Source organism: Saccopteryx bilineata, chromosome 7, assembly GCF_036850765.1.
Source record: "Saccopteryx bilineata isolate mSacBil1 chromosome 7, mSacBil1_pri_phased_curated, whole genome shotgun sequence".
Classification (NCBI taxonomy): Eukaryota; Metazoa; Chordata; class Mammalia; order Chiroptera; family Emballonuridae; genus Saccopteryx; species Saccopteryx bilineata.
In genome coordinates this window covers 66,230,456-66,254,684 of record NC_089496.1, presented here as the reverse complement: position 1 = coordinate 66,254,684, position 24,229 = coordinate 66,230,456, and the positions used below count along the sequence as shown (strand labels likewise).

General features: G+C 48.3%; 1 protein-coding gene across 3 annotated transcripts in view; it reads left to right on the top strand.

The window, feature by feature from the left end:
- Window positions 1-24,229, top strand: part of CHD2 (chromodomain helicase DNA binding protein 2) — a 124,224-nt gene that overhangs the window by 62,258 nt on the left and 37,737 nt on the right. For all 3 annotated transcript variants that reach the window (XM_066240294.1, XM_066240295.1, XM_066240293.1), the window contains 10 exons: window positions 1,352-1,504; window positions 5,406-5,477; window positions 9,354-9,503; window positions 10,568-10,716; window positions 13,805-13,901; window positions 14,319-14,411; window positions 18,839-19,009; window positions 20,028-20,203; window positions 21,337-21,378; window positions 22,379-22,518. In XM_066240294.1, the coding sequence (XP_066096391.1) occupies window positions 1,352-1,504; window positions 5,406-5,477; window positions 9,354-9,503; window positions 10,568-10,716; window positions 13,805-13,901; window positions 14,319-14,411; window positions 18,839-19,009; window positions 20,028-20,203; window positions 21,337-21,378; window positions 22,379-22,518 (1,243 nt within the window). The remainder of the gene's footprint in view (window positions 1-1,351; window positions 1,505-5,405; window positions 5,478-9,353; window positions 9,504-10,567; window positions 10,717-13,804; window positions 13,902-14,318; window positions 14,412-18,838; window positions 19,010-20,027; window positions 20,204-21,336; window positions 21,379-22,378; window positions 22,519-24,229) is intronic.

Below are 24,229 nucleotides of genomic sequence, written 5' to 3'. Positions count from 1 at the left end.
ACTTCCTCAGAGAGAGTGTAGATTCTGTAGGGAGAATGGACAGGAGGTTCTGCAGGTGCGCGCGCCCTCTGTGCACGGTGACTTCCTCAGAGAGAGTGTAGATTCTGTAGGGAGAACGGGCAGGAGGTTCTGCAGGTGCGCGCGCCCTCTGTGCACGGTGACTTCCTCAGAGAGAGTGTAGATTCTATAGGGAGAATGGACAGGAGGTTCTGCAGGTGCGTGCGCCCTCTGTTCTCGGTGACTTCCTCAGAGAGAGTGTAGATTCTGTAGGGAGAACGGACAGGAGGTTCTGCAGGTGCGTGCGCCCTCTGTTCACGGTGACTTCCTCAGAGTGTAGATTCTGTAGGGAGAACGGACAGGAGGTTCTGCAGGTGCGTGCGTCCTCTGTTCTCGGTGACTTCCTCAGAGAGAGTGTAGATTCTGTAGGGAGAACGGGCAGGAGGTTCTGCAGGTGCGCGCGCCCTCTGTGCACGGTGACTTCCTCAGAGAGAGTGTAGATTCTGTAGGGAGAACGGACAGGAGGTTCTGCAGGTGCGCGCGCCCTTTGTGCACGGTGACTTCCTCAGAGAGAGTGTAGATTCTGTAGGGAGAATGGACAGGAGGTTCTGCAGGTGCGCGCGCCCTCTGTTCTCGGTGACTTCCTCAGAGAGAGTGTAGATTCTGTAGGGAGAACGGGCAGGAGGTTCTGCAGGTGCGCGCGCCCTCTGTTCTCGGTGACTTCCTCAGAGAGAGTGTAGATTCTGTAGGTACTTCTTATCAGAACGACTGAAGCTCCAGAAGAGGCTTTCAACACAGGTATGAGCCAGCCCTGGCCCGTTAGTTCAGTGGTAGAGTGTCAGCTCAGCATTTGGATGTCCTGGGTTCGATTCCTTGTTAGGACACACAGGAGAAGTGACCATTTGTTTCTCCACCCCTCCCCCTCTCGCTTATTTCTCTCTCTTCTCCTCCCATGGCCATGGCTCTATTGGAGTGAGTTGGCCCCAGGTGCTGAGGATGCCTCCATGGCCTCTACCTTGGGCACTAAGTAGAGCTCAGTTACTAAGCAACAAAGCAACACCCCAGATAGGCAGAGCATCACACCCTAGTGGAGTTGCTGGGTGGATCCTGGTCAGGGCACATGTCTCTCTGCCTACCCTCTCACTGAATTAAAAAACAAACAAAAGAAAACAGGTGTGAATTGTTACATAGTTAGGAAAAATGTTGAAAGTATTGTCACCGTTAACGGGTGAAGAATGGTCAGCCAGGCTGCAGAAGGCCTCAAAAAGCTTACATATGACTTTAAAAATATGAACTCCTAGAGATTGAGGGCTGGTGGAAGTATTTTGAACGCTGGAATCTTTTCACTCCTCAGTCCCTGATCAGGAGCAGTGGGAAGCTGATCCTCTTGGATAAACTGTTGACGAGGCTCCGAGATAGGGGGAACCGTGTCCTCATCTTCTCCCAGATGGTGAGGATGTTGGACATCCTGGCTGAGTACCTGACTATTAAGCACTACCCATTCCAGGTAAGATGCCCAGTGATTGGACTCTTCCCTCTTCCCTCTCCTCCTCTGGGCTTTTTCAGTTATCCTAAAGTAGAAAACAAGTGTTTTCTTGCTTGAAACAAACCAAGATTAAGGTTCCTGGAGGGTCTCGAGTTTTATTTCCAGGCCTTTAGGCTAACCCTGTAATGACAATGGTCATGTGAAGATCATTTTTCTTTCTCTTTTTTAAATGTTTATTTTACTGATTTTAGAGAGAGTCAGAAAAGCACCAGAGACAGGAATACCTGTTCCTGTACATGCCCTGACCGGGGATCAAACTGGCAACGTCAGTGCTTTAGGACGATGCTCTAACAGAGCTATTTGGCCAGGGCCAAGATCATTTTTCTTTCTCGGGGGGCGAGGAGTTGGAGAATAGAGTAAGGACAACTGAGGGAAGAAGGAATTCTGTTATGTTAGATCAGAGGTCCCCAAACTTTTTACACAGGGGGCCAGTTCACTGTCTCTCAGACCGTTGGAGGGCTGCCACATACAGTGCTCCTCTCACTGACCACCAGTGAAAGAGGTGCCCCTTCCGGAAGTGCGGCGGGGGCCGGATAAAAGGCCTCAGGGGGCCGCAGTTTGGGGATGCCTGTGTTAGATCCTCCTCATACCATGTCAGGGTGGTTAACTGTTCAACAGCCCAGCGTGGTATTTCTGGCAGACTGGCAGCTGTAAACCATATCTTAGATCAGGGGTAGTCAACCTTTTTATACCTACCACCCACTTTTGTATCTCTGTTAGTAGTAAAATTTTCTAACCGCCCACCAGTTCCACAGTAATGGTGATTTATAAAGTAGGGAAGTAACTTTACTTTATAAAATTTATAAAGCAGAGTTACAGCAAGTTAAAGCATATAATAATAATTACTTACCAAGTACTTTATGTCGGATTTTCACTACGTTTGGCAGAATAAATCTTTATAAAACAACTTACTGTAGTTAAATCTATTTTTTTATTTATACTTTGGTTGCTCCACTACCGCTCACCATGAAAGCTGGAGCGCCCCCTAGAGGGCGATAGGGACCAGGTTGACTACCACTAGGGAGCAGTAGGGACCAGGTTGACCACCGCTGTCTTAGATTGTGTCTTACATCTCCGAATCTGTGGTATAAATAGGAATGAAGTGTGACACTGATTACAGACACGGAAATACTAGAAAATGAGAGGTGACATACAGCATTGAGCATTCACCCCAAAGGGGGTTGACCTTGGCTATGAGGCTGGGATCTGGCGGAATAGTGTGCTTGCAAACTTGTTGGTCCCTGAGGTGAGTGTGATGGCCCCCTTTTTCTCTGCAATGCTGTTAGTGCAGATTTCCATCTTTATTCATCCCCTTTGCGATAAGAAAAATAAGATGTACAAAGTTTCTTTAACATAAAAATATTTTTCTGGGCCATGGCTGGTTGGCGCAGCAGTAGAGTGTCGGCCCAGCATGTGAAAGTCCTGGGTTCGATTCCCGGCCAGGGCACACAGAAATGCCCATCTGCTTCTCCACCCCTCCCCCTCTCCTTCCTCTCTGTCTCTCTCTTCCCCTCCCGCAGCTGAGGCTCCATTGGAGCAAAGTTGGCCCGGGCGCTGGGGATGGCTCTGTGGCCTCTGCCTCAGGCGCTAGAGTGGCTCTGATTGTGGCAGAGCAACGCCCCAAGATGGGCAGAGCATTGCCCCCTGATGGGCGTGCCAGGTGGATCCCGGTCAGGCGCATGCGGGAGTGAGTCTGACTGCCTCCCTGCTTCTAACTTTGGAAAAATATAAAAAAAAGAAAAAAAAAATTTTTTTTCCTGAGTATTAGATTCTGGAATATTTATCTTTGAAGTATTTATAGACATGTCTGTGATTTTCCTTGACTTGACTTTTGGCATAAAATATATAAATATATTTTAAAGTAGTGAAGACACTTTTATTTGGTAAGCCCACAACTTAATAAAAGCAACATAATAATTTTACAGCTTTGATTTTTAAGACTCATTAAATTTTTTTTTCTTTAACTTTGAATGGGTGGACTGGTCTACCAACTCATGCGGTTAATGCTGGTATTGAAGATTGAGAGTCAGTGATTCTCTCCTGAGAAATCTAAGCTTTCAGACTCATTAATTCTGAAAGACATTTCAGAATACCCGAGAAGGCATTGCTCTGTCTATAATACCTTGCGTGGCTTTCAGTGACTGTCATGGAATACAATTTAGTGCTGTAGTTATTATCAAAATATATTACAGTACACTTGTGCATTGGGTTCCTGTGAGCTTGCAGGACTAGTAATTATTTGATATCAAGTGAATAAGAAGGGGTTAAGTTTCTCTCTCAGGGACAAGTAGCTGTAGTCCATGTAGCTTTATCATGTCTGATGTCTTCTGTTCGTGGGATAGTAAATGGGGCCAGCTGTGTTTTCTGATTTCCAATATAGGCAGTGAACCTGCCAATTTAAACTTACTGTCGGTTAAGGCTTTTCATCAGAAGGAAGGAAGGGGGTTTTCACGTGGGATTCCACTGGGGTTCACACGGTTGTGGGGCTGGCGGGCAGAGCTGTGAGCAGGGGCGAGTAGGTCCTGCCGCAGACCGCCCTGAGTCCTCACTCATCCCTGGCCAGCAGGCACCATCTCTCGAGTCAGTTGTGCCTTCTGTAAAATGAGGAGTGTTGTTTATTTTCAGTGGTGATTGTGAGGCGAAGAAATACGAAAACGATTTTAAAGAGTGAGAAGTGCTTTCTTTATATGTACAAGAGATCATTCATTTTTACTTTTTGTTTTACATAGTTTCTCTAGATGACACTTTTTTTTTACTTAAATTGACATATACTGTAATAAAAGCATTGTATGTACTGGTGAATGCCAGACGCTTCCTCTCTCTCTCTCTCTCTCTCTCTCTCTCTCTTTCTTTAGTGAGAGAGAAACAGGAAGAGAGATGAGAACCGTCAACTTGTAGTTGCAGCACCTTAGTTGTTGATTGATTGCTTTCTCATAGGTGCCTTGACCAGGGGGCTCCAGCTGAGTCAGTGACCCCTTGCTCAAGCCAGCGACCTTGGACTCAAGCCAGTGACCTTGGGCTTCAAGCCAGCGACCTTGGGCTCAAGCTAGTGACCTTGGGCTTCAAGCCAGTGACCTTGGGCTGAAGCTAGCGACCGTGGGGTCATGTCTATGATCCCATGATCAAGCCAGCAACCCTATGATTAAGCTGGGGAGCCTGCGTTTAAGCCGGCAACCTTGTGGATTCACACCTGAGTTTTCAGAAGCCCAGGCCAACACTATCCACTGTGCCACTGCCTGGTCAGGCAGTCAGAGGCTCTCTGACAGACGTATTTTGTCTGCTTGAACTTTCCTCTGATTTTAGAGTGAAATTTTTGGAAAAGCTAGGATATATGATCAACTTAATTTTAAACATTTTGAATGTTATGGCAAAATGTCTTCCAAACAAAACGATGAAAGAAGTTTTTTGGTTTGTGTAGCACTTAACTGGGCAGCTTTTGTCTACTGTAGCCAAGAAGCACTGTTTTCCTGCAGGAGCTAGTTAGGCGGCGACCGGGGCAGCACTCCCTTGCCTGTCGGCACCCGCAGGTGCAGGTGCAGGTGCAGAAGCCGACCACGCCTGGAGCACAGCTGGGGTTGCGGCCTCCTCCTTTCGGGTGCTGGCGGCCATTCTGAATGCTGAGTGAACCCACATAGGCCTTGGATTCAGAAGCTCCTGACCTTGGGTTTGTAAGCGGAGAGCTCAGGGCAAGTGGAGCGTGGTGCTTGGTGACCAGGCCCAGGCCCCGACGGCACGTGGCCAGTGCATTCCAGCTATTTTTACCCGGCGGTGTCGCACTGGTAAAGGTTGCAAGCCTGGTTGTTCTATTCTGAGCATCGCTGATCTTTCTGCCTTATGATTTCCTTGTGGTTTATTTTTACAGCGGCTGGATGGTTCCATCAAAGGAGAAATTCGAAAGCAGGCACTGGACCACTTCAATGCAGATGGTTCTGAGGTACACCACCCATGCATGGCTCTGTCGGGGGCAGTGCGGGGTCTGTCGAGGGCAAAGCCTTTCTGTCTGAATGTATTCTGTGTTAGAGACCGTTCACCATGCAGTCTCCCTGTTACATGAAGGGAACGAGAAACCACTAAGTAGAAGATGTCTCTTAATTTTGTTAGCACCCCAGAAAAGCATACGCATGCTCATTTGCCTCCCCTGGTGTGGATCAAGGACAGGGTAGTTCTGATATCAACGAGTTGTCTCTGTGACTTCCTGATGGCAGTTCTCTGGGCTGGGAGAACAGCCAGGCAGAGGTGGGGAGTGGCTGGCCAGTAGGGTTTTTGACTTGTATGTTCATATCAGAAAGTTCTATCTATACTTTTTGGAGATTCTGAGTCCTGAGAAGTTTATTTGCTGTGTCTCACTCAGATTTGTTGGTCCCTGGTACAGTGCGGATTACTGCTCTTTCTTTCACTAACAGCAACATTTAGTTCAGTGCCCAACCTGAACGCGGCATTCTAAGACTGCACTTTTAAGGTGTGTAGAAGGGCCACTTAGGACAGGTTGGGAACTCCGGTGACGCTGTTGTTTGTGCACATTGAACGGTGGAGTGCTGTGAGATCGGAGAGGAGTGGGGAGAAGGGGCTGAGGGCAGACAGACAGAGAAGATGTTGCAGAGAGACTCAGGGTCGACTTAGCGTCTGGAGGAAAAGACAGCGCTGCTGCCGCCTGGCCTTTGTTTTACAAAAAGTCAGTAGACCAGACTGGACTTCCTGCTTCCGAAGAGCTCTGTACACTGTATAGATCCCTTATCCGGAGTGGCCTGCCCCGCGCCCGCCTCCAGACTGCGCGTCGCCCTCGTGAGCTGTGGGTCTGTCAGTCCCTTATCCGGAGTGGCCTGCCCCGCGCCCGCCTCCGGACTGCGCGTCGCCCTCGTGAGCTGTCGGGCTCGGCTGCTTCTCCAGCCTGGACTTGCACTTCTCCGTGGGGAGCTCTGTGCTCTGATCTCTTCGGAACCCCAGCTCTGAGTAGTAGCAGAGAAGAGGCATGAAGGACTGACAGCACTGCTCACGTCTCATTCCCGTTCCTCCCTGTTTTCTCCGCTTGTAGCTGTGGTCATTCAGGCAGTTTCCACTTCTGCTTCATGACGCCGCTGTGAGGGTCACGTGAGGGTCCCTGGACATAGTCAGCCCACAGCCCTGAGCGCGTTGCCTGGCACTGGAAGCGCCCAGGACACGCTGGCTGTGTTGTTAGTATTTGCTGAAATTGGTTCTGTGTTCTCTGCTCTAAGTTTGACAGATAGTCTGAGTCAGCTGTTTCATACTGCCCGTTCTCAGAAGAAAGCTACAATCACTTTGTAAATAGTTCTGGGTAGAGCCCTCTGCCCCGTGGCTACATATAGATTACAGGTGCTCTATGGCTTTTGTGCAAATTTGAGTCTTTTTAAGTTAATTTAAAAAAATACTTAGTCATTGGGAGAAAATATTGTATGCACATTTAGAAAATTTAGAAGATGGCGAAGAATGCAAAATAAAAAACGGCATAAAAATCACACCCTAGCCTGACCTGTGTGGTGGTGCAGGGGCTAAAGCGTCGACCTGGAATGCTAAGGCCGCCGGTTTGAAACCCTGGGCTTGCCTGTTCAGGGCACATGCAGGAAGCAACTACTATGAGTTGATGCTTCCTGCTTCTCTCTCTCTCTCTCTCTCCCTCCCTCCCTCCCTCCCTCCCCCTTCCCCAAAGAAAACCCCCCAAAACTTCACCCCAAAGACAATTTGCTGCTCATTTATAGCATTTGGGTGTATATCCATTTATAATTTGTGAAACTGTTTCTTTCTTTCTGTGTTGACCTGCTTTGGGACCATGTTGCCACCTTTCCTTCAAAATTATGCTCTGAGCATTTTCCCAGCGTCGTTCAAGATTTTAAAAATTTCAAGTTTCAAATATTTTCTCATGCCGGTGCCGTTATATACAGTATGTCCATAAAGTCATGGTGCACTTTTGACCGGTCACAGGAAAGCAACAAAAGTCAATAGAAATGTGAAATCTGCACCAAATAAAAGGAAAACTCTCCCAGTCTCATACCTATTCAGTGCAGTTCGATGTGGGCTCACGCACAGATTTTTTAGGGCTCCTTAGGTAGCTATCCCGTATAGCCTCTACAGACTCGTCACTGACTGATGGCCTACCAGGACGGGGTTTCTCCACCAAATTGCTGGTTTCCTTCAACTGCTTATCCCACTGAGTAATGTTATTCTTATGTGGTGGCGCTTTGTTATAAACACGCCGATATTCACATTGCACTTTGGTCACGGATTCGAATTTAGCGAGCCACAGAACACACTGAACTTTCCTCTGTACTGTTCACATCTCAACTGGCATGGCCGTGGGCTGCTCTGCTGTATACATGGTGTTACGTCATCATCTGCGCATGCGCACATGCTGCCACATCATCCTACAGAAACTGGGAGGGTTTTCCTTTTATTTGGTGCAGATTTTTCTATTGACTTTTGTTGCTTTCCTGTGACCAGTCAAAAGTGCACCATGACTTTACGGACACACTGTATTTAAACACTTTGTTGTTGGGTGTTCGGTAAGAGGATGTGAGCATTAAAAAATTTCGGTTACATACAGTTGATATTTATACTGTTTATGTACACATATTTTCATTTTTGCCTCATGCTTAGTGTCATTAAATTTCGTGACTTTTAACCTTTGCCGCTTAATAATACACGCAAATAACATTGTGTAATTTATATTCTCTTTGGTAAAGAGCAACATTGAAAAGGGCTGACGTGAGCAGTCAGGTCCCAGATTGTTAAGTGTTAGCTGTCTCCTTCCGAGTGTCCCGTTCCCCTGTAGGCCTCTTCAGGGTATGATCGCGCGGCATTTGTACCTGGGATCTCAGCATGCATCAGCACACCTGTTAATCAGTTCTTTATTGGAATCGTTTGATGATCTGTGGGACAGCTGTCTAGATTTTTATTTCTGTGTCATAGTATTGGCCAACGGACTATTCATTAGAATGTGAGGACCTTGTTATCATCCATGTCTGTGTGTTGAATGTACCCATTTATCAAAACAAAGCAGAACTACTAGTTTTTTTGAGGGCCACTTCCTTTCCACGAAGCTGCCCGCCTTTGACGGACATGGTTAAACTCCCTGACAATGGAAATCTGACCTCTTTTTCTCTGGCTCAGATAAGTTATCCTGTGCCTCCTGCCCATGCTGCTGTGAGCACTCAGGCTCAGGCAGGTGTGCTGCGCCTGCCTGTTCCCTGTTGTCATTGCTGTGGAACGTGGAGTGTGTCCTGTCAGTGTGGCGTCCCCCCACTCCCAGCGCACCTGCTCTGGCCATCTCCGTGCATGTTCGGGGACATGGAGCTCACTGGGCTTCTCTCCAGTGCCCTCACGTGGTCTCAGCAGCGTTTTCTTGTCCCCAGCCTAACAAGCAGAGGGACATTTACAGAATATAGTGTCCTTGTCTGTTCTTGTCTGTTCTGTCGGCCTTAATGGCATGGTCCACCTTTCCTCAGAAAGTCAGCACCGAGAGCACTTGCTGGAATGAGCCCCGGATACTTAGTTTGTCTGGTTTTGTGATGGCCTGTCTGCTGGTTCTAGCCGGGTGGGAACATGTGTCCTTTTGCTGTTGTTGCCTCACAGACCTTACCTTAGTCCTCGGTTCATTGCACCAACTCTTACCTCTTAATCAAATGAAATTTCGCTCTGCTGTCAAGCCCCTGACATTCTTTTAGCCTCCATAAACTTTATCCATCATATCTCACTTTTCTTCACACCTGCAGGGGTTTCCAGGTGTCAGGGCTAATTGGACTGTGAAACTGTTTCTGAGAAGGCCACTGCATAAAGTAGTGTATTGCATTGTGTACAGGACTTCTGTTTCCTGCTCTCGACAAGGGCTGGTGGCCTGGGGATCAATTTGGCTTCCGCGGACACAGTCGTCATCTTTGACTCTGACTGGAACCCCCAGAACGACTTGCAGGCACAGGCCCGAGCCCACAGAATCGGTCAGAAGAAGCAGGTCAGTGGGCAGAGGCTTCTGGCTCTGGCTTGGGTGGGGGTTATTCAGGCCTTTTAGGATGTTTTATAAAAGGCTTTTTTCCTGTTCAACTTCATTTCCAAAGGGGAGCTGTCTGTTAATTAGTGCACATGAATCTGTTATGGAGCTGTTCACCTCTACTTTTTTTTTAAGTGAAAAGAGGGGAGATAGTGAGACAGACTCCTGCATGCACCCTGACTGGATCCACCCAGCAACAGCCCCCTACCCCTCACTATCTGGGGCTGATGCTTGGATCAGCCAAGCTGTTTTTAGCTCCTGAGGCTGACACTCAGACCAACAAGCTATCCTTAGCTCCCTCAGCACCCAGGGCCGATGCTTGAACCAGTCAAGCCACTGGCTGCAGGAAGGAAGAGGGAGAGAAAGGGGCAGGGTTGGAGAAGCAGATGGTTGCTTCTCCTGTGTGCCCTGACCGGGTATCAAGCCTGGGACGTCCATACGTTGGGCTGATGTTCTATCCACTGAGCCACTGGCCAGGGCACACTTTTACTGTTTAAAAAGTACATTACTAGTGACTTTCTGGTTTACTCTAAGAAAGATAGACAATGCCTAGTCCTAGAACCGAAAATTTCTCTTTAACACAAAAAAGTTGTTAAATATTCTAACATTGTTCAAGATGGTCTGTTTTTATTATACATGACCAATCTCAACTCTGAGGTATGTTGGAACAAATACGTGCTTACTTTCTTTGAATATGAATCTCAAAGTTGGCTCCTACTATTGGGTAACTCATGAGTTTCATACTTGGCCAAAGATTCAGTTTTGGTGAAATGGATTATTCTTTGGCAAGACTGTTATTATTAGGGAACAAGACTATTAAAATTTTCCTAAGGACAGTTTCATGTAAAAGTGTAACCTGCTGCAGCTAGTAAAACTGCTGCATGTACTTAAGCTGCCTGCTTGAGTGGATGGCTCGCAGTCCTTGATGGCACTAGAGACAGAACTTTTATTTCCCATCTCGATTTTAGACAGAGTTAACGATCTGTGTGTGTGGTCAGGTCCAAGCGTCACATTTCCTTTCCCTGCAGGTGAATATTTACCGCTTAGTTACAAAGGGGACCGTAGAGGAAGAGATCATAGAACGGGCCAAGAAGAAGATGGTATTGGACCATCTGGTGATCCAGCGCATGGACACCACTGGCCGGACAGTCCTGGAGAACAACTCGGGGAGGTCCAAGTAAGTAGTACCGTGTGCGGGGGGCAGCGCTCCGACGGACGTGATGTCAGCGTGGGCCTTGTTCCTCTGCTGAGAGGGTTCTGTGCAGCAGACCTTAGGCCTGAAGTGCTTGGGAAAGGCCAAGCTAAGTCTGCAAGAGGGATCGCATTTCCATTTTATTTGGTTTTCCCTTTTCTTTTTTGTTTCTGCTGATCAGCCCTCTGCTTCTGTGTGTGTGTACACTTGCTCTTTCTCTCCCCCTTTTTCTCTCTCCCCCTCTCCCTTTTCTCTCTCCCCCTCTCCCTTTTCTCTCTTTTCCTTTTCTCCCTCTCCCTTTTCTCTCTCCCTCTCCCTTTTCTCTCTCCCTCTCCCTTTTCTCTCTCCCTCTCCCTTTTCTCTCTCTTCCTTTTCTCCCTCTCCCTTTTCTCTCTCCCTCTCCCCTCTCCCCTCTCTCCCTCTCCCTTTTCTCTCTCTTCCTTTTCTCCCTCTCCCTTTTCTCTCTCCCTCTCCCCTCTCCCCTCTCCCCTCTCCCCTCTCCCCCTCTCCCTTTTCTCTCTCTTCCTTTTCTCCCTCTCCCTTTTCTCTCTCCCTCTCCCCTCTCCCCTCTCCCCTCTCCCCTCTCCCCTCTCCCCCTCTCCCTTTTTTCTCTCTTCCTTTTCTCCCTCTCCCTTTTCTCTCTCCCCTCTCTCCCTCTCTCCCTCTCTCCCTCTCTCCCTCTCTCCCTCTCCCTCTCTCTCTCTCTCTCTTTCTCTGTTTCTCTCTGTCGCCCCTCTCTTCTTTGTGCATTTGGCTGTGCATGTGACCTATGACACAGCAGCAGCAGCTGTGTGCTGCCTGTTAGCCTTGAACTTTTCAGCAGCGAGACTCCACCAGATTGAATTGGCAGTTGTCATACTGTGGTAAAAATGATATTTTTTATATTGAGACAGAGGGAAGGTAGTCAAGTTTAGATTGGCTTTACTTGTAGCACAACTGTTTCTCTTAAAGAATTTACATTTTGACCAAATTGTTTTTTTTTTTTTTTGTTTTTTTTTTACAGAGACAGAGAGAGGGATAGATAGGGACAGACAGACAGGAACGGAGAGAGATGAGAAGCATCAATCATCAGTTTTTCATTGCAACGCCTTAGTTGTTCATTGATTGCTTTCTCATATGTGCCTTGATTGTGGTCTTCAGCAGACCAAGTAACCCCTTGCTCAAGCCAGTGACCTTGGGTTCAAGCTGGTGAGCTTTGCTCAAACCAGATGAGCCCGTGCTCAAGCTGGTGACCTCAAGGTCTCGAACTTGGGTCCTCCGCATCCCTGTCCAACGCTGTATCCACTGCGCCACCGCCTGGTCAGGCGGGTTTTTTTTTTATTTTAATTTTTAATTGGTTAGAGAGAGAAACATCGCTCTCAAAATTTGATGTTCCACTTATTTATGCATTCATTGGTTGATTTTTGTATGTGCCCTGACCAGGGATTGAACCTGCAGATAGAATCAGATGATAAAGAGAGTTGAAAGGCAAAAAAACAGAAGGTGATAGTCTAAACCACTGAGCAAACCGGCCAGGGCCAGGGCCCTTAACAAATTGTTGGGTGTGTCTTGTGGTGGTCTTGTAGCTTTGTTACAGGTGAGAGCCAGTGAGCTCTCTGCATAGACTATTTCCCGGTGGTCTCATAGCTTTGTTACAGGTGAGATCCAGTGAGCTCTCTGCATAGAATATTTCCCGGTGGTCTCATAGCTTTGTTACAGGTGAGATCCAGTGAGCTCTCTGCATAGACTATTTCCCGGTGGTCTCATAGCTTTGTTACAGGTGAGAGCCAGTGAGCTCTTTCTGCATAGAATATTTCCCGGTGGTCTCATAGCTTTGTTACAGGTGAGATCCAGCGAGCTCTCTGCATAGAATATTTCCCGGTGGTCTCATAGCTTTGTTACAGGTGAGATCCAGTGATCTCTCTGCATAGAATATTTCCCGGTGGTCTCATAGCTTTGTTACAGGTGAGATCCAGTGAGCTCTCTGCATAGACTATTTCCCGGTGGTCTCATAGCTTTGTTACAGGTGAGAGCCAGTGAGCTCTTTCTGCATAGAATATTTCCCGGTGGTCTCATAGCTTTGTTACAGGTGAGATCCAGTGAGCTCTCTGCATAGAATATTTCCCGGTGGTCTCATAGCTTTGTTACAGGTGAGAGCCAATGAGCTCTCTGCATAGACTATTTCCCAGTGGTCTCATAGTTTTGTTACAGGTGAGAGCCAGTGATCTCTCTGCATAGAATATTTCCCGGTGGTCTCATAGCTTTGTTACAGGTGAGAGCCAGTGAGCTCTTTCTGCATAGAATATTTCCTGGTGGTCTCCTAGCTTTGTTACAGGTGAGAGCCAGTGAGCTCTTTCTGCATAGACTATTTCCCGGTGGTCTCATAGCTTTGTTACAGGTGAGATCCAGCGAGCTCTCTGCATAGAATATTTCCCGGTGGTCTCATAGCTTTGTTACAGGTGAGAGCCAGTGAGCTCTTTCTGCATAGAATATTTCCCGGTGGTCTCCTAGCTTTGTTACAGGTGAGAGCCAGTGAGCTCTTAATGCGTAGACTATTTCCCGGTGGTCTCATAGCTTTGTTACAGGTGAGAGCCAGTGAGCTCTTAATGCGTAGACTATTTCCCGGTGGTCTCATAGCTTTGTTACAGGTGAGATCCAGCGAGCTCTCTGCGTAGAATATTTCCGGGTAATTTTCTATTGTAGAGCAGTCTGTGTAGGAGAAGTTTGGTTCTTTTATTTTAGATCAGAGGTAAGGAGGTTGCAAATTCTTGGCAAGTGCTAACTTTTGGGGTCAAGAGTACAAAGAGAGAACCTCCTCCTTCCAGTGCTAACTACCTGTCATACTTACACCATGTAATAGACGAGCCAACAGAAAAATAATGGATCTCTTAGTCTTCTGTTAGCTTAGGTTTACCACCGCAGTCCCATCCTGTGGGTAAAAAAAATGAAATAGTTGAGCGATCATTTTTCTTAGAGCAGAATTTATATTTTCACCAGTTAATCTGAGCCCTTAATGAAGGACACATGTAGGAGAACTCCATAGAGCTTACCTGACACTCCCGAGAGAGATGACAGCTACGTTTTCCTTTTTCAGTTCAAATCCTTTTAATAAAGAAGAGCTGACAGCTATTCTGAAATTTGGAGCAGAGGATCTTTTCAAAGAACTTGAAGGGGAGGAGTCAGAGCCTCAGGTAATTAACAACGAGGAAAGTGTTTTTGAGATCAGTTATTTTCGAAGCGGATTTGGAGTCTGTGTTACAGGCTTCTAATAGCAGCAGTCACTACTTAAAAGACATAGGTGTGGTTTATTTTGGGTTTGTCTTTTTCTAGTAAAGCTCAAATCTCTTACTCACTTGAATAGGAAACAGTGAGAAAAGCATTTGAGGGTTCTGTCTTTGGTCTTTTTTATTCCAGTTTTATTTTTGGAATTTCTGAAGTTTCGCCTTATTTATTTGTATAAATAACTGTTTGGAACGTCACATACGAACGATTTAACGTTGAGGCTGTAGAAGGAACTTAAAACTGGAACGTCAGGAACAAGAGCTGGTTTCTTTGTGTCATTGTCAGTGTGTGCCTTTCCCCTGAGCTGGGTTACTGTTCTTCTCTAGGAAATGGATATAGATGAGATCCTGCGCTTGGCTGAAACCAGAGAGAACGAAGTGTCGACAAGTGCCACGGACGAGCTCCTGTCCCAGTTTAAGGTGGGAGACCCCATGCGGGATCCAGCCCTTGGCGTTGATTCTGCCCCAACGAGAACCGAGGCCTGTGCGTGCCCTCTGGGTCTAAGGCGCCCTGTTCTACCCTGTATGGAACCACTGCCTGTTCTCAGTGTCATTCTCTAGAGTTTCAGGGATGCTCTGAGTGTAGAGTTGTTGGTCCTTCCTGGGCAGGTAACCACCGAGATGGTCCGTCTGCCCAGGGCCAGTGGGGGGAGGAAAAGAGGTCTGTGAGGAGGGCTGAGGACGTGATGTCATGGGATAGGCTAGGTGGTGACCCAGGTGGTGTGGAGCTCTGGGGGCCGTGGGGGTGTGTGTGAGAGACATTAACAGAATCAGGTGACAAAGAGGGGTCAAGAGTATAAAAACGGAAGGTGATAGGAAGCTCTTGATGACTTAGACGGGTTTGGTTTTTAAGGGTGACTACAGGGTAGTCAGTGGTATCTGGTGTGACAGAATTAAGTGAGATCAGGACCAAGTGCAGAAGCGGGGCCCGCACTGAGCTGGGAAGAAGCTAGAGGAGTGGGGCAAAGGGACTGTGGTTAGAGGGCCAAGCAAGCAAGGGATGGCTTGTTTTCTCCCTCCCTCCCTCCCTCTCCTCTTTTTTTCTTCCTTTCCTTTCGTTTCCTTTCCTTCTTCCCTCCATCCCTTCCTCCCTCCCTCTTTTTCCAAGTGAGAGGAGGGGAGGAGATAGACTCTCACAGCAACCCCTATCTGGGGCCATGCTCAGAACCGAGCTATTTTAGCACCTGAGGCAGAGGCTCCACGGAGCCATCCTCAGGGCCTCTGGCTGTGGGAGGGGGAGAGAGAGGGGAGGGGTGGAGGGGTGGAGAAGCAGATGGTTACTTTTCCTGTGTGCCTTGACTGGGAATCGAACCCGGGACATCCACACACCAGTCCAGTGCTCTACCACTGAGCCAGCCGGCCAGGGCCAAAGTTTTTCTTTAACATTGTTACTGTATTTCTAGGTTGAGGAAGGAATTTGAGAAAAGGGAGATATGGAAGGTTCTGAGGAGAGAAGGCACACTGACTCAGAGGGGACTAGAAGGGATGTAATTAAGAGCACAGACAGAGGAGTTGGTTTTTGAAAGAAAAGGGAGGTACAGTTAAGGGAGAGGAGATGTGGCAGTTCCTGTTGGTGACCTTCATCACCAGCAGAATAGTGGGGCGTTTGCTGAGATGTGGCTCAGATCTGGGACAGGCGTGGCTGTGGCCATGGCCAGGGTTGCGGGGAGGAACTTGATAGGGGTTAGAACTGAATTTAGAAAATAGAGCTTTCCATTGGAGCCAGTCAGCAGGGTCATGTGAGTATCTCTAGCAGTCCTTGAGGCCAGAGAAGTCAAATCCGTTGGTACTCCCAGGGTGGGAGGCTGGTTTGCAGGCATGGGGGAGGCAGCGTGGCCAGGGCCTTCTGGTTTCGAGTGAGAACATGGTGGAAGGATGGCCATGGGCGGCTCTTGCAGGTTACCCTGACGGCTGAGTGAGGGGAAACGTGAGGGTTTGGGAGAAGTGGGTGGAGTGTTTGGGAGGAAGCTGTGTGTGAGGAGGCCAGGGCTGGCACACGGGTAAGCCATCTTGGTGGAAGAACAGGGAAGGAGTTGAATGGACGGAAGAGCTCGAGGGTCAGAGTCCCTGTGTCTGAGGACGGAGGGGATTATTAGTGTTGCACCTGGACCCACTCCTGTGACCGCTGCTCCTTAAACAGAAGTGATCTCCATGATGTGTTGGTCAGAATATTACGAGTTTTTAGATATAAAAATTAGGTCAGAAGTCACTCTGCTGGTGACTTGCATTTTTTTGGTCTTTTTTTTTTTTTTTTTTTTTTTAATTAAGTGAGAGGCAGGGAGGCAGAGAGACAGACTCCTGCATGCGCCCTGACTGGGATCTACCCACCAAACTCCTACTGGGTGATGCTCTGACCATCTGGGGCTGTTGATCCGGTGCTCGTCAACCAAGTTATTTTATATTTTAGTTCCTGAGGCAGAAGCCACAGAGCCATCCCAGCACCCAGGGTCAACTTGCTTAAACCATTCAAGTCATGGCTGTGGGAGGGGAAGAGAGAGAGAAGGGGGAGTGAGGGTGGAGCAGATGGGTGCTTCTCCTGTGTGCTCTGACTAGGAATTGAACCCGGGACTTCCCACATGCTGAGCCAGTGCTCTACCACTGAGCCAACTGGCCAGGGCCAACTCTTATATTTCTAAGGCCCATTGTGCAAATGTGTTTCAGCACTTGGTCAAATGATTGGACAGATGTAGGTGTCTGCTTACTGTTCCTTTTCTGGAGTTCTTCACTGAATTGATTTCATTTTTTCCCAATCTTTGTTTTGTTACCCTATTTTAACATGTTTCAAACACCAAACTTTTTTTTTCCCATTGATTTGAGAGAGAGGGAGAGAAGAGGAGGAGGGGGGTAAGGAAGAGAGAGAGAGAAGCATCAACTTGCTGTTCCACTCAGTTCTATTTAGTTGTGCACTCATTGGTTGCTTCTCACATGTGCCCTGACTGGGGATTGAACCTGAGACCTTGGCATGCCAGGACAGTGCTCTGTCCACTGAGCCGCAAGGACAGGGCTAGCAAACATTTTTTAAGATATTTAAGATTTCCATTTTCTGCCTGACCAGGTTGTGGCACAGTGAATAGAGCATCGGACTGGGACACATGACCCAGGTTTGAAACCTCGAGGTCTCTAGCTTGAGCGCAGGCTCACCTGGTTTGAGCACAGCTCACCAGCTTGAGCCCATGGTCTCCAGCTTGAGCAAGGGGCCACTCGGTCTGCTGTAGCCCCCCCATCAAGGCGCATATGAGAAAACAATCACTGAACAACTAAGGTGCCACAACGAAGAATTGATGCTTCTCATCTCTCTCCCTTTCTGTCTGTCCCTATCTGTCCCTCTTTCTGTCTCTCTCTGTCACACACACACATAAAATTCCATTTTGTTAAATAAGGATAAGCAACACTTATAGAACTCTTTCTCTACTTTAAGTGCTGTTTTAAATGCCTCACATATATCAACTCTTTTGGTCCTTACAACAGTGGCTGTGTTGTCTTCATTTACAGATAAGGAATGTAAGGCCCAGGGGCTAAGTAGGTTTCCTAAGGTCACACGCACAGCACATGCAGTTGAGATTACATCCTAGGCAAGTGGTCTGACCTACAGAGTCTGGCCCTTAACCCCTGCGGCACCCTTGCGAAAGTTCCATTCCTAGCTGCGTGAACCACTAACATGCATGTATGCAATACTGGTACATATTTATAACAATTGATATCATTTTCATTGGGCCATTTTAAGAGTCAGATCTAAAGAATTACAGACAGTGCTTAACTTAAAGACATACGTCAGATGATTCCTTCTACAGTATATATAAAACAGAGAAAGGCCACATTTTTAATCTCAGAAATTACATCTCTTGTTTGTCTTGGGATTTTAAAAATCTGATTGTGACGGTCATAATATCTATGTTGGAAGTTAGAGTTAAATTCTGCCAGAAGTCATCAAGTTCTGACTTCACGGTCAGCTCCAAGTGGTTTTGGGGAATGGAACACCCCAAAGCTCTTCTGTATTTTGTTACAGTCTCTGCTGTGGCTGCCAGGTGGAGGTGGGAAGGGGGAGAGAGTGCGGCCTGGGCCTGGGCCTGTGCAGGCTTCTGGCGGGCCGGGGCTGGTGGACGTTTCTGTGTGTCAGGGTCCGAGTGTGCAGTGCACACACGGGGGTGGTTTTCTGTCTGGGACACATGTTGTTTTCAGTCCAGATAGAGAGCAGATACTAAATATTTGCTGTAGAGGAAATAGTCACCTGGCTTTGTTTGAATTTTTTGCATTTTATGTTCTCATTTTCGGTCCTAAGACTGGCGTGGACTTGTGAGTGAATGAATTATTATATACCTTTAGCTTCTGTACTTTTGATAAAAGGAGTAAGGGAACTAGTTGGCTAAATAAAGGCTAGTGCTTTGAGTTATGCATTGTTTCAAGTGAACTCTGTTTAGCAGCAATTTATTATTTATAGAACTGTAAACTCATAGTGGATTAGCATTAGGTGTTCGGGATTTGTAATCTGACTAAATCTAAAATTTTTAGTTGGCATTCTATTAGAAAATGCATAGAATTTATTAGGGTGACATTGATCACATTATACAGGTTTCAGGTGTACAGTTCTAGAATACATCATCTGTATTAACATATTTTAGTAAAACTTATAAGACAATTTACATATTTATATCTGTTCCCCTGCTTTTCAGTAAAGTTTCGGATGCACTGGGGGATAAGGGAGCGATCAGTAGAAAACCGATCGCTGTTTGATTATGTCCTGTCACAGGACGGCCTGTGTCACTCATAGTGCCTCACCTGGATGAAGCCGCTGTGGGAGTCGGCGGGATTAGGGAAACAGGACTCCTCAGCTGTCCCTCTGTGCTCAGGTGGCCAACTTTGCGACCATGGAGGACGAGGAGGAGCTGGAGGAGCGTCCGCACAGGGACTGGGACGAGATCATCCCCGAAGAGCAGAGGAAGAGGGTCGAGGAGGAGGAGCGGCAGAAGGAGCTGGAAGAAATCTACATGTTGCCTCGAATTCGGAGTTCCACCAAAAAGGTGAGGCGACCGAGGGAGATGAAAGACGGGGACCTCCCTCCCCGCTCTGCTGGTGCAGAAGTGCCAGTTGTTCAAGGTATGGGCCTGGCTTTGCCGCCCCAACCTGGAGGCTCCCGGGCAGAGTCCTGGGGCCCCGGGCAGGGAGCAGGGGCCACCTCGGGGCTCACGAACACACTGGGAGGTGTTCCCGCTCTGCCCGCCGGCTCTGTGTCAGGGGGCTGGTGGGGGCTGGAGTTGGACTGGCTTCACGTTTTACCGTTGCAATTAGAACGAGTAACCCTGGTGGTTTGATTCTAACTGCCAAACCTCATTTCGCCTTTTGTGCCCGTTTGTGTCACTCGGTGTAAATACTTGTAAGAGGTTGTAGAGCTGTACTTCTTAGCTTACGAAGCTATCAGATTGGATTTTTGCAACATCATGGGAGTAGATGGGTTGCTCTCCAGGTTGTTGGCTACAGCAGACTTGAGTTTGTCCAAGATCTTAGTAAATCAGCATTAGCTAAAAATAGTAGCTTCTATTTACTGAGCATGCACTGTGTACCAGGCATAAGCTAGTGCATTTACACTTATCGATTCACTAATCCTTAAGGAAACCCTGATCACAGGTGCCGTTATCTCCATTTTACAAATAGCAAACAAGTAACTTGTCCAAAGGAGCCCAGGTCAACCACAGTCCAAACACTTCCATTCCCGTCTGCTTCTGAGGTTATAGTTATAGACTTCACACCTCTCTGGAAACGGGACTGTCCCCCTCAGGGCTTCTATAGACTTCACACCTCTCTGGAAACGGGACTGTCCCCCTCAGGGCTTCTATAGACGTCAGAGTCACACCTCTCTGGAAACGGGACTGTCCCCCTCAGGGCTTCCTTCGTTTCCTGACAGCCGCCTCCTTGTTTTTCAAAGGAAAATGGACTCGTCTGATGTGCGGAGCAGCTGAGTACCAAAGAACCAAGAGGGGGCTGGTCTTGGTCCTTAGACCCTGGGCCAGCACTCGCTAAAGGGTGGTTCTGCTGTTTCAGGCTCAGACAAATGACAGTGACTCAGACACCGAGTCTAAGAGGCAGGCCCAGAGGTCGTCGGCCTCCGAGAGCGAGACAGACGACTCTGACGATGACAAGAAGCCCAAGCGGAGAGGGCGCCCCCGGAGCGTGCGCAAGGACCTCGTGGAGGGCTTCACGGATGCCGAGATCCGCAGGTCGGTGGGGCGCCCGTGCGTGGCCTTGTCGGATGAGCATGCTGTCCGCCTGGGAGGGCAGGGGAGACGGAGTCGTGCACATGCCAGAACTGCTGCTCCGTCTCGATTCCATTGTGAAGGAAATCCCAAAAGCCATCATTTCAGGTGTAAAATGCCTCGCTGTACATCAGGGAGGCAATGCAGCGTGGAGTAACCCCCAGGTCCCCTTCCGCACGTGGCACCACCCCGATCATCGTGCCCCCACCAGTGCTTGCAGGTTCCTCCTCAGCTGCTGTCCCATTCATGCCCCTTTTCTCCAGTCCCCGTGCCCTCCCTGTTCAGCTTTCCTCCTGTCCTGTCTCTTCTTACACTGTGACCTGTCAGCTCATCCTAGTGATTGGCTTGCCATGTCACAGTGAGGCCCTTGCTGTATTGTGACCTCTTGCGTCCCCCTGACAGTGTCGTGGTTAGCTGCAGGGAGGGAGCAGGTGGTTAGCCACAGGAAGGGGAGCAGGTGTTTCACTGACTGGCAGGCTGTGTGGTTTAGGGTGGAGACTTGCAGAAGAAGGGTAGGTTGGGTTTTTGGTTGGAGATACGGTTGGGCAGGAGTCAGCCCAGTTTCCAAAATAGTTTTACCTAAGAAGCTTTAAATCATATATTTATTTTACATTGTCTCATTCCCAAAATATATATTTGAAGCAGCCCTAAAAATCATATGGTTGTATTATTGACCAGAAAATAATGAAAAATATAATAGTATGGAATTGAAAGTAATGTAGACTGGGTGGACCAGTTGTCTACTTGGGGATTTCTTTCTTCAGAGTGGCAGGGATGTGACTGAGTCGTGTCTTGCATAAACTTGCCCCTTTGACAGTGGGTAACATTGGGGTTAAGTCCCTGCTGTCATGTACGTTCCTGAGTGGTTTATGATCAGAGAGTCAAGGGGAGCTTCAGTTTGACTAGGTTTCCAGCACTCAGTATTGCGGTTGGCCATTTGCGGAAGCGTTCAGCGTCAGTTCCTTCAGTGCCAGTTGAACAGGCTGGGCCCAGTCTGTGTTACCCAGTTGCAGGGCTCACATTTAATGCAGGACGCGTTTGCATTACCATCGGTAAAGTCAGTGTTTCTTAGTGTGTTTCATTAATCTTTTTCTTAGGTTCATCAAAGCGTATAAGAAGTTTGGCCTCCCCCTTGAACGGTAAGCGTGGTAACAGTTCCTTAGCTGCCTCTCTTTTCCTTTTATTGTGTAGCAGTTTCTTTTTTTATTTTCTTTTTTCTTTTGTTTGGTACTGTTGCCATTTAAGGTCTGGCACCTTATGAGAAGCCTGAGTTTTAGACGTTAATGTGTTCACACGCTCTTTAAGACTTCGAGGTCGGCAGAGCACGTAGAAGTCACTGGACGTTGCCTCTGGGAATGTGTGTTGAGGGAAAAGTGGGCTGGAGAAGGAAGCCCAGGGGGCGGAAGAGGCAGCGCGGTGCCGTGCTGGCGCTGGGCCCTCACTTGCTCCTGTTCTCAGCCCGTTTAGTTAACCGACTGCTGAACTATTACCTTTCTTTTCTTTTCTTTTCTTTTCTTTTCTTTTCTTTTCTTTTCTTTTTTTTTTTTTAATTCAGTGAGCGGAGGGGAGGCAGAGACAGACTCCCGCATGCACCGCAACCAGGATCCACCTGGCAAGCCACTAGGGGGCTGGGGCATTGCTCTGTTGCTCAGCAACTGAGCTCTTTCTCAGTGTCTGAGGTGGAGGCCATGGAGCCATCCTCAGTGCCTGGGGCCAGCTTGCTACAATGGAGCCATGGCTGCAGGAGGGGAAGAGAGAGAGACAGAGAAAGAGAAGGAATAAGGGGAGGGGTGGAGAAGCAGATGGGCGCTTCTCCTATGTGTCCTGGCCGGGAATCGAACCCAGGACATCCACACTTCGGGCTGATTGATGCTCTACCACTGAGCCAACTGCCTGGGGCCTGAACCCTTGCCTTTTGAAATGCCTTTATGGACTCTTCTAAGGCACAGTTCTCTATGATAGAAAGTGAGTAATTTAGCCCTCAGTGTCGCAGGGACACTTTAATTGACAGGTCAATTAAAGAATGTCGAGAACAGTGTCCCTGCAGGAGCAGGCTCTTAGGAGAGCAGCGGTACTTCAGGTGACCACAGAAGAGTGGGCTCAGGGCCCTGACGTGTCCCCACTTTGGTCTGCCCTCAGGCTGGAGTGCATCGCGCGCGACGCCGAGCTGGTGGACAAGTCCGTGGCGGACCTGAAGCGCCTGGGCGAACTGATCCACAACAGCTGCGTGTCCGCGATGCAGGAGTACGAGGAGCAGCTCAAGGAGAATGCCAGCGAGGGTAAGTCCCGAGCGGACCCGGCACCGGCACCGGCACCGGCACCGGGCTGTGCCTGCTGCTGTTCGACTGCTGCTCACAGGAGAGGGGACTCGTCTCCCGTGCCTCCCTGTTCCCGTGAGGTGTGCATTGTCTTCTGCCTTTTGCGAAGTCAGCGTTGTGAGATTTCCAGAGCTTTACTCACAAACGAAGTCGATTTGCAGAAGATGCAGAGTGATGGACAGGACGAATGGTTTCTTTGTGTGTTGTTGTGAGAAGACTAAATTGGTTCGATGTCAAGACCTGAAAGGGCAAAGCTGAGCAGGCGCGTCTGTTCTGGCTGTAATGAGGACGTCACAGGCTCAGTGATGATCTTGGACATACATATGTATATATAATTCTGTTGTTGTGAAGAACTTAAAGGGGTTAGAGAGTTGAGTAGAGTAAAATACTGGATGAACGTTGTGACCATTATTGTTACAAAGATTGTCATAGCACTGAATTCAGTATAATTGGGTTTGACCTATAGTCTTTTCTTACACACCAGAAAGTGTCTCTGCCTGTCCTCTCGGAGCTGGTGTGGGGGGCTTTGTGATGGGATGGCCCCCTCCCTTACCGTGAAGGGACGCTCGCGTGGGGGAACCTCGGACAGAGGCGAGGGTGCTGCTGTTTCCGGTTCACTGAGCTGTGGTGTGTTTTTTCTGGTTCCCCCGTCTTCCGTGGCCTGTCCCCCCTCACCAGAGGCCCTGCGGCTGGGGTCGGTGCCCCAGCCCTGGAGGCAGCCTGTTTGCCTGGAGTCCCGCTTCTAGCGTTTCCGGCTGCAGGACCTGAGACGAGGGCAGCCCTCAATGGTCCCGGCGGGGCAGGGGCGAGAGAAGCTGCTGCCCCTCAGGGCTGGGCTGTTACTCGAGGAATTCCACGCTTGTCTGCGCTCAGCTTGGGGTTGGGCCTGCCGTGCTCGCCGTTTCCATTCAATAAAGAAGTGTTTGTGTTTTGGGAATTTTTTTTCCAAGGGTATGAGTGAAGTAATAAAAAATTTAAATATAGTAAAAGTTTTAAGATGTAACTTTTTATTTTATGGAAAACAAATGTCAGTAACTTGAACGGGTTTGGACAGTGATCCAAATGGGTTCTTTTTATCACACACAGAATACGTCCCAGAAGTAACCCTTATGGTCACAGTGTTTTTCTCTGTTCCCAGGGCATGAGGGAGTTCACTGTTATTTTTCCCCCCATCATACCTCTGTGATTTCATTTACTGCTGATACACTTGGAGTTTTTCCTAGTATATCCAGTTTTATTTTTTCTCTGTGTGGCTGCCTATAAGTCTCAGCACCATTCATGGAAAATGGTTCATTTTGGCCAGTTGGCTCAGTGGATAGAGCGTTGGCCGTGTGTGCAGAAGGCCTAGGTTTGATCTCTGGTCAGGGCACATAGGAGAAGCAACCATTTGCCTATCTTTCCTCTCTCGTCCTCTTCTCTCTCTCTCTTTCTCTCCCTCCCCCCCCCCCGCATCCACTCCTGCAGCCATTGCCTCAGTTGGTCCAAGCATGGGCCTCAGGCACTGAGGATAGCTCAGTTGATTTGAGCGTCAGACTCAGATGGGGGTTGCCAGGTAGATTTTGATTGGGGTACATGTGGGAGTTTGTCTCTCTCCCCTCCCCTTTCTCCTTCCCTACCCCGCTTCATAATCCATATGGACGTACAATGTTCGTGTCCTACTAATGGACATTCA